Genomic DNA, 10,454 nt, shown 5'->3' on the forward strand with positions numbered 1-10,454 from the left:
GCAGTTGGGAACATTTTTTGAAGCTGTGTAAGCTAAAGTTTTAGATACTAAAACATGGAAGAAAAAAATGACCTATCACAAAAACTGGAAACAGTACTATTATTTGTATAGTACTTTGTAGTTTCCAAAACACTTTCTCAGATGTGATTTCATTCAACCCCCACAACTCCACCCTACTGGAAGAGGAAAACTGTCTTACTTCAGGTTAACCGACTAGTGGCGACAATAACATACTGCCCCAGATTCTTCTCCAAAAGACAGGTCAGATTGGCAGTTCAAAACTGAATTTTTTTTGCATACTCATGCCATCTACTGGTACTTTTTTGGTAGCTTGCGTTCCAGCTGATTTTAGATTAAAAAATATTTTTCTTCAGTGTAAACTTCAGCAGGACCAAACGTTTTACTCATTAAGCAAGTCCTTAAAAATAACTCGTCAATCTTTGAAACTCACTTTCTAAGGAGACTACTTAAAACAGGACGCAAGACTTACTTAGGAATGGGACTGAAATTCTTATTCCTTTGGCATATTGAAGGTTTTAGAATGCCTCTGAGCCCTTCCAATTGGCTTAGACTTGGGGAAAGGGAGATGGCTCAGTTAGGGACAGCTAACACACATGGAATTATCATGCATTCATGTAATGTCTCCACTTTGCCCAGTATTTCATGGGAAGGCTACAGGTAGAGAGGGTTAGTTGAGAAAGTAGCGAGGCCCTCCATAGGAACTCAATGGTTGGTGAAGAGGAAATTCCAGGTAACAGATGAAGCCAACCTCCTGACTCAGGGGCACCTCAGTGGAGTTTCTCAAGGCTGCGCCCCGCTCCCCCTTGAAAACCTCTGGTCAACCCTCAAGAACACAAATACCTCTTTTAAAGCTGGGCCTTGCTCTGGATATGTTTTTTGAATTATTAGCTCATATTTGTCTTTGCACTTTAAATCCAGGGACAAGAGGTAACTTGTTCATTTTTAGGGCAAACTGGAAGAGGATTAAAATGAGATGAGTCGGTATATAAACCACCGCTTTTCTCACAACCTTAGAATTCTTTGAAAACTAACACTATTACGGCTGTAATGTGAAACAACACAGGAGAAAGAAAATTGGGCATGAAAAGTAACTAGTCAATATCAGTTGAAATTCTTGTAGGATCCTTTGGGGAGAAAAATGGAGGCTTTTTTTATTTACATTATCACTGAGGTTATATTCAATGTACCTTTTATCTTTCTTCCTTCTACTCCATGGTAGTGAAAAATGTTTTTTGCAAGCAAAGTAAATTGTCTTTTGTAGTAGATTATGAGATTCCTTACAGAGAAAAGGTCAAGACTGTAACATTTGATTAACAGACTTCATGCCCTAATTTGCTTAAAGGTTTAACAGTACATATCAAGACTAGTAAGAATTTAAAGAACTTTGAAAGTGGTCTGGTCATTCTCTAATTTAGAGCAAAATTAGATTACTGCGAAGGGTTGTTCAGGATTACTGAAAAAATAAGTAGTTATCCCATACATTTGCATAATAATTAACAGGTTTTTAGGCCAAATATTTCACTACATTCTAACGAGAATCATTTAAGATAGGGCTTGTTTTTATAATTCATACTTGGAAAAACTAAGTTTCAGAGGTTAAATCACAAATTTCCCAAAGTCACAGCCAATAAATCAGTCAGCATTAAAGACAGGTCTTGGAGTCCAGTGATCTTTCTAGAAACTCTTTCCCAGAGACCCTGCCTCTCCTTAAAAGTCAGTTCAACTGTTGTTCTTATCCATTTTTTGTTCTTATCCATTTTTAAGTCAAGTTTTTAAGCAGGTGGAAATCCTATTAACCTGTTTTTTTCTTATTTACACTTCTAAGCCTGCAGGCCTCTTGTAACAAATATCTACTTTTATCAGGTTTTACACAACCACATATTCTTAGTTTGAATAACCTTTTGACCAATGATTCTTGTGAATTAGCACATAGGTTATCTTTGCAGTTGGCAAAAAAAATTGGATTTCTTGACTCTAACTCAGAGACCCATTCAATATTGGAGGAGGGAAAAGGAGACTCAATTCACTGTTTGCCTCCCATCAAATTGCAAATGATTAAAAAAACTCAAATATGTAAAGTGATACTCAGTGAGGATCACAAAACCCTTAATGGTGCTTTTCTAATGTATATTTTATGCCTAAATACATAAGTGTCAGTATAGAGAGTCCCAATATTTTAAAATAAAGAAGCCATACATTTCACACCCAATTTAGAATGGGTATCCACTCTAATTTCTTAGTTCTGCTATATTTCTATAACAGGTATCTACGTCCAGTGCAAAATGCTAGCCTAACCGGATTTTTCAACTTAATCTTGCTCTATTTCCAATTCACACCTTCCCTAGAAGTAAATTTAGGTTTTATATGGCCCCTGGTGGGAGGCTGGCCAGACCTGCGATTAGTGTAATTTCTATTTAAACTGTGAGATATTTTTATAAATGTTGTGGAAATGAATACTCATAAACATGTCTCTGAATATTTTACGATCTGTAGTTTCCCAATCACGCCCAATCAAAAATTACCTATAGACCGATTCAGGCCTGGGATGGGGCCCATACTCTGCATTTAAACATCCCATATGACTTTTATGAATAGGTAAATTTAGAAAACAGACATGGTACTATTTTTCTCCTCCAATCTCAAAGTACCCACTCATGATGGTAACTTTAAACATCACAAAATTGCTTAACAAAATTTTAACCTAGGATATTCGCTTTAAGGGTCTCTTTAAATAAAAGCACTCATGTTGTTTAAGATCAAAACAACTTATGGTCACTGTCACCTAAAACTAAGAGTAATTGATTCTAAAGTGTTCAAAGGAAAAAGTTTAACCCATACACCTTTCAGTAACCCACATATTATGTTGTATATTCACCTATATTTGGTTAAGCTTCCCATCCCAAAGCAAAATCATTCTTGTTAGTGGTTTCCCAACTCAATGTGTTTGCTTTTGTGTAAAGAACACAAACTGACTGGATATTTCATATTGCTTGTTGTGATATCTGCCACAGTCACCTAAAAGTCACCCTAGCAATAGGACATTTTATATAAACTAAACTGTAGTAGTAAATATCTGAGGCAAAATCATCTCAGGAAGTTAATATTGGTAAATTCAGTATCTCTAGGTATAAATTTTGTAGAATTAACAAAACTAGTATGTCACCTGGCTGCCGAGTGAATAAAGTTATAGCTTTTCAAAGGTATGACATATGTGTTCATAGGTAAAAACTAATACAAGATGATTACTAGACAGGGATCAGTGGAAAATAAGTAGCAGTATTGCACCAATGCAAGACAAAATATACTTTATTGTGACAGCAAATGCACATAGTGCTATAGGTAAGGCATGCTACTAGGAATCCGCATATAATCAAAGGCCGGTATGGAAATGAACGAGAATGAATGCGGTTCTTAATGCTTGAAGATTTAGTCCATGGTGAAGGAGAGAAGAATTTATGTCCACTTATCTCAAATGCAATATTATACACCTACTTAATCAGATCCCTATGCCCCTAACCAAGAGCCCAAAGGCAAATAAGAGAAACTTAAAATCTTAACTGTACTCAGAAGTCACTTCTAATACCAATGACAGAAAGATTTTGCTAATTGAGGCAAATTTCCTCTCGAAACAAAGACCTAGAAATTGAGCACTCAAACACCTATTCATTCGCTTAAATTAGCCAATTTTAATGTCATTTATTCCACCAGAAACAAGTACTAGACTATCTAGAAATAGTTTGGATAAAGAAACATTTACATTTTAATACTCTGTAATGTTGTAAATTTTGGGCTAAAATAACACCCTGAGTCGAATTTGATCCCTATTCATTTGAAGGGACCAAGTACAGTTTTAATTTCAATAGCTGAACTTCTTAGTTCTTAGGGAAGGTCTGAGAAAATAATGCTAACAAGAACTAGTCCTCTGATGAAACTATTAGTCTCTACAGACTTGTCAAAATCAACACAAAACTGAGGATAGGCTGAAACACTTTGCAAAGCAGTAGTTTTAGATAGGCTGCTTTAATTCCCCCCTTCTTTTAGAACAGATGCAGATGAAATGATTTCTGCATGAATGCACATTGACATTCTGTTCAACTTTTCTAAATACAACACTATGGGTTTAAACAGTATGCTTTAATTTAAACAAAGTAATATCTTATACAGTCAATTTAGCTTAAGAGATGAAAAGAAACACTACTATGAAAATTACTTATCAGATACTCTGCTCTTTTAAAAGGTGTTTTTAAAAGCAACACAGGACCAAAAACATCCAACTATTTCTTTATTTATATTACTATGCTTAAGTTACATGGAAAAGACAACCAAGGAGTTCTGCCCCATTTCAGGAAGCTTCCAATCAACACCAATTATGTGGTGACAAATAACTAGGAATGGTGACATCTTTGGGTCAAGACTGACAAGGAAGAATGGGCTCTGGTGCTACGGTTCATCTCCAACAAGAATATGGCGCAATGGCCAGCACAAGCCATACTGACACTGAACCTTTAGCTCTGGTCACAAATTCGGATCTCTTCTCTGAAGCTAGCAAATCAAGTGAAATAATTGGGTTTAAAAAAAAAGTTTTAAAACGAAGCCCAAATAAGTTTAAAAACCATGCTCTTGACACATTATCCTTTCAAAATTTACATAATACACACTTTTCACTCTAATAGCCCAGATTTTTTTCCTCACATAGCCCACCATGTAGCTACAAATAAGACTATTCTGCCTTAAGATGTAAACATAGGGGAAAAAAATTAACGGCATCTGCATAATATTCTCTCTACACACTGCTATTGGATGGAAAATAGAAAATTAAAAAAAAAAGAAAAAAGAAAGGTTCCATCTTAGATTCTCACAACCTCTTGTTCCGCAGTTCATGAATCCGACTCTGATGCTAAGGTGACAGTGTATGTAAGTAGATTTTTGTTTTCAGTGAAGGAGACCTGGGAAAAGATGGAGTTATCTCTTTTTCTTCAAGAGTTATCAGATGGTACATGCTCCTCAAAGCCCTCACTCTCTCGAACTAGAGCGCGTTCCAGGATCACACGGCCTTCCTTATAACGCTGGCTGTCTTCAGTGGCAAACTCATAGATCCATCCCAGTTTGCTATTGCAGTTTTTGCAGCTCACATCTCGAACCATGTGGCGGCCAGTGAGCATGACCCGGTCTTGAACTTCACTGTACTGCAGGTTAACTACCTAAGAAACATGCAAAGACAAAATTGCAAAGGCACGTAAATTATTTGCCAAAAAGTACACAAAAGCAACTTCAAAAACGTGAACAGCCCTTGTTACTGTAGTCAAACCTACAAAACCCTTCCCAAGAGCTATTTTTAGAAGCTGCTGGGACAAGTAAACATCTGGATTCGCAATGCACTGGACAACCAGTATGATCACAATCACATATTATTGTACTAGCCCAAGCCACACTACGTATTACTAGTTACATTTCTGTATTGTCATTAAGAGTCCTTGACCTGGAGTCAGAAAATGTAGTCTTGGGTTCAATTGTTGTTATTCATCATTCAATGATGAGTGCAAATAAGGCTAACAATGTAAAAGAACCTAATACACAATAGGTATTCCATAAAAAAGTTTGCCAAATTTGCTTCTGAAAATACATTTTTCTATACAAACAGACTGGGATAATCTATAATAGACAGACCAAACATTGCAATACATAAGTTTTCAGGTGGGTTCAAAGAATCTGAAGAATTTCCAATGATTCTGAACACCAATTAAACTTCTACACTTTAATTTTCTGTAAAGCGCCACATAGCAAATATTTTTGGCTTTGAGGGCTACACGGTTTTTATTGTAACTATTCAGTTTGCTGTTGTAGCACAAAAGCAGCCATAGGTAATAAATGAATAAGCATGGCTGTGCTTCATTAAATTTTATTCACCAAAAAAACAGGCAGCTGGCCTGCTGTAGTGTGCCAACCCCTGTTCTATACCTAAACAAAGATCAAGGGGTATACACTATTAAGTCTTTAAAAGAGCTTCTTTCTAAATGGAACAGAGGGATGTCCACTGGGGAAGTTCAGTTGAGCTTCTAAGAGCAATACCCTTGCTGTTCCTTGGCCTAAAAGATTTGGAAATTCAACTTTGCTAGTACACAGACTCCAAGAGGCAGAAATCACATCAACCACTTTCATAACAAGCCAGAAATTACAGAAACAGGCAAACTAGACATTTGTGAATCAGGAAATGCTGTTCCTCTTGGCAAACCTATACAATAAACTAAATCATAATCAGAAAGATGATTGGTGGGCATAAATCAGAGCAAGTTAGATGATCCTTATTCACTTACATTATCAAGCTATTAGAGCTTAATGCAGCTATCTCACTGTATAGATAATTCAGTGACACGGGTATGGGGTGTCTCTGAACCCTTCTTTCATTGTCTGTGAAGTTATTACCAAATTCTTACACTGAATGTTTTCTGGAGACCACACTTTTTATTTATAACACAGTCTTTAAACTTCCAAGATTAAAAACCACATTCTAGTAATGCCTTCCTAAGGTCACATCAAAGACAAGCTAGTGAGCAATAATTTCTATAAACTGAGCTTTCATCCTGACTCTTCCTGGTATCTCCAAGCTCTGGCAGTGGGGGGTGGGGGGGGGCGGTATTCTGGTAGTGCTGACAAACATATTCACCGCTGAACCCACCGGGAAATGAACCTGGTTTTCCCACCAACCTTGTTAAAAAGAAATGCTCTGCCAGTGGCGCCTGTGAACCGAGTAGAGATGAGTTCTGAGCGGTTGGTCAGAATCGTATCGCAGTTTGCACAAGAAAACAGACGGGTTCCACCGATGTGATCAAGGAAAATTCTGCCCATTTTTACAGATGAAGTTCTAAAAACCTAGGAGCAAATGGAAAAGGACAAGAAATGCAATATGATTTAAAAAATTTGCTAGTATCTACTTGGCGGAGATCAGAAAACCACTTACTCAATATGTGGAATAGCTGACTCTGAAAAAGGGCTGATCCAAAGTTCACACACTGAACAAATAAATAGGCATATGCAAGCAAAGAACATTTTAGAAGCAGTGAGCCAAGGAAATAAACATGCTTAGGCAGGAAAGGAATGGTGTCACTTTTCTTTTGGTTGGTATGACAAAAATAGGAAGAATATGGAATGTCAGAAACTGAATGATGAAAAGCACAGGCAGAAAGGTGAGAAAAAAGGTTTAGCTTAAGCATTTAAGTATATATTCTGAGTATGTAATTTGAGCAAAGGCTGTGGGCCATGAATGAGATGAGCAGATAAGAGTAGAAAAGAGGTCAATCAGAAAACAAGAGGGTGGTCTGGTTTGACAGCATAGGGTGAGTGGGTTTCTGGTCACCAGGTCCATCTACAACTATATACGGGTGATGGCACTAACATTAGTTAAGTTTGAGTTTGTGGAACACTGTACTAGGTACTTATTTCAAAATCATCGCAACTCTGTGAGGTTATCATCCCCACTTCATAGATTATGTAAGGCTATTAACTGGTCGAAGTTTATTTACATAGCTTTCAAATACAAAAAGTCATAACTGAAATGCAGTTCACCCATTTCAAAGCCAAATTTCTTCCATTACCCTATCTGTCTTTAAGAAGAGGGCACACAAGATGGTCTAGGCTTGGTGTAAGGCTAGGAAAAAAACAACAGAGCAGAAGGGAAAGATGAACCATTGCTACATAACTTATTTACATTTAATAAATCATACTGATTCAGTAAGTGATGAAACATTGAGGGGGAAAGTGCTGAATCCAACTTCTGAAACAAGGATAATCAAACTTCACTATTTCAAAAGTTAGAAGAGTTTATATACGCAACGCTTAAAATCACAGTAATTAATCCCCTCTAACGGTATTTTTAAAAATCTAGATGTAGTCAAGAATATATGACAGCTTTCACTTTAAAAAGAATATATTCCTGGGCATAGTTATCAGCTTGTGTGTTTTATTTAATATTACATGTCTTAAAAATGGCATGCAGAGCTGATAATACAGCTGCCACTATGAAAAAAAAAAATCTAGAATCTATGTTTGTAATAAGAATCCACTGTCATTTTAATTTGAGGAAATTCCATTGTCCATTCCTTCTTAAGTCTATGAACTTCTTCAGACATTAGGCAGTCCTAATGTCATCAGAAGTCATTATCATGAAGATCATTAAGACTATCATTAAACATTATGATATGGAAGTTTAATAAGCAATGAAACAAATGGTGAATATAATTACAATTTGTAGCTGGTAAAAGGAAAACCAGTGCATTAATAAGAACGTTAATGAATAAACCTTGGGTAAAAACACAAGACTTAAGATATAATATTTATTTCTGATTACGTTTCTGTAAAATGACAAGTAAGACTTATTGCCCATTGTGTCAGCCTTTAAGATGACAGCATTACTTTTTCCAGATGTTTATAAACACAATACTATTACATAATTGTTAGAGGTTGCAAATTTGAAGACTGTAGGCTGAATTCATTTGCTGGCTGAGATAGCAGTGAACAAAACAAATGACCCTTCCCTCATAAAACATATGTGGAAATGTTTTGTTTGGCCCACACTATTTTCCATTCTTATAAAAAACAGTTGAGTCACCACTTAAAATTTGAAAGATTTCATTAAAGAGCCTGTACTTTGGTGTGTTTTTTTGTTTTGTTTTTTGTTTCGTTTTCTTTTTAAACAATGGGGAGACTTGGCAACACAAGGCACGTATTCCTCAGCAACAACTCACTAGAGTTGAGTGGTAGCTGCAACTTTCCCCACAAGGTCATTTCATTTGCTCAGTATCTACTCTGCATCACATAATTACTTTACTGTTAAGACATCTGAGTTTATGACTTGATATAAATAAAGCATTCAGCAACCCTGTGAGCAGCTGATTTTGGTCATGTTTCTTAATACTGGTCCTTTACAGTGAGGAATCAACAGCAAAGTTTTAGTCTCACCTCTTAAGACAGTCCTCAGATTCTAGATTTCTCCAAAAACTAACATTTGTGCAGTGATTGAGCTTCTAGCTTTGACTTCTGGGACTTGTTACTTTAAAGCCAGTTTTCCTTCAAACTTTTAAATAAAATATTCATATTGTAATTTATTTCAACCATAATGCAGGAGTAACTAGATGTCTGAAATGACCGTGGCAGATACAATGCTATTGTGGAAAATGTACTGGACTTCAAAATGAACTCTCCCTATGCCTCTATCTAAAGCATTCTATCTTCGGTTCAAAATTACAATATAGCTGTGACCATTTGCTACTGGATACAGGCAAGCTCTTTATTCCTAAATGGGGTAAATACATTTAAAATGTTTTCTCTGCCCTACTTCAAATTCAGTCTATTTTTCACTCTTTTAGCCAACTATTTTTATTGGATTCAATTATATGATTCATTAGCAAGACCAAAAATATCAGTGCAGAATAATCATTCCTATTTGTGGTTACCATTTATAGAGTACTATATGAATAAAACTGTAAAATGTAGTTTTTATAAGAAAACTGTTCTTATTTGCCAAGAGATAAGCTAGAAATGCCATGGAATCTGACAAAAGCAAGCAAAATATCGCTGCTGTCAAAGTTCTTCGGGAAGTAGAAAAACCTTAGGTTCCAGATGTTAAACCTTAGCTTTGTAGAGCTAGAAACACAACCGACTACTGACTTACATTATTCAAACTCTCAAGAGGCTGACTGACATCAATCAGAATGCCACTGTATTATTTAAGGGGGCAGGTCATTAAAAAGCTAAGACACAATACCTGACTCAGGCTTCTCTGAACCTGGATGATATATTGAACTCTGCCTTAGGACTAATTATTTAGTGTCTATACTGTATGAGACACTGCACTTGGTACTTAATATACCACATCTAATCTTGACAATTTCTAAAGTAGGAATTTATTATTCTGCTTCTATAGAGGAACAAAAATTGTGTGACTTTCTGAAATTAGTCAAGCCGGGATCTGAACTACATCTTGTTCCAGTTCTCTTCACTCCGTTCACTCTCTAGTGACCAGAGGGCTGCCAGATTGTTTTTCTCCCTCAGATTTATCATCTACCTCCTCCAGTCTCCATGCTGATCCTCCTGTATTCCCTTAGTTGGTGGCAATTCCTAGAAACTATGGTAATTTCTTAAGAGACTACAAAATCTGTAATACCTCCCCCCTCCCCTAACAATGTCTTAATTCAATGCTCATCACTTCCAGATAAACCTCTGTGGTCAGGGAGTGTGAACTGTATTATTAAATGCAACTTATATTCACAGGTGTCACTACATATGTTCTAAATTAGCTAGTGCCACAAAAATAAGGTCAATGGAATATGCTTAAGTCATCCTTTTCTATGAGCTCATACAGACCACAAACTTTGAAACATTTTTTCTGACGAGACAGAATATAGCTGATTCCTTAAAAAAAAAAAACAAAAAAAAAA

The 10,454-nt window shown here is 36.2% G+C and overlaps 1 protein-coding gene across 2 annotated transcripts in view; it reads right to left on the reverse strand.

Moving 5' to 3' along the window:
• Window positions 1-3,309: 3,309 nt before the first annotated feature.
• The window catches only part of YPEL5 (yippee like 5), a 14,645-nt gene continuing 7,500 nt past the window's right edge, over window positions 3,310-10,454 (reverse strand). For both annotated transcript variants that reach the window (XM_039887487.1, XM_039887488.1), the window contains exons 2-3: window positions 6,727-6,891; window positions 3,310-5,222 (exon numbers count right to left, since the gene is read on the reverse strand). In XM_039887487.1, the coding sequence (XP_039743421.1) occupies window positions 4,998-5,222; window positions 6,727-6,867 (366 nt within the window). In that variant the 5' untranslated portion in view covers window positions 6,868-6,891 and the 3' untranslated portion in view covers window positions 3,310-4,997. The remainder of the gene's footprint in view (window positions 5,223-6,726; window positions 6,892-10,454) is intronic.

The sequence above is a fragment of the Pteropus medius genome, unplaced genomic scaffold (genome assembly GCF_902729225.1).
Source record: "Pteropus medius unplaced genomic scaffold, Ma_sr-lr_union100, whole genome shotgun sequence".
NCBI lineage: Eukaryota > Metazoa > Chordata > Mammalia > Chiroptera > Pteropodidae > Pteropus > Pteropus medius.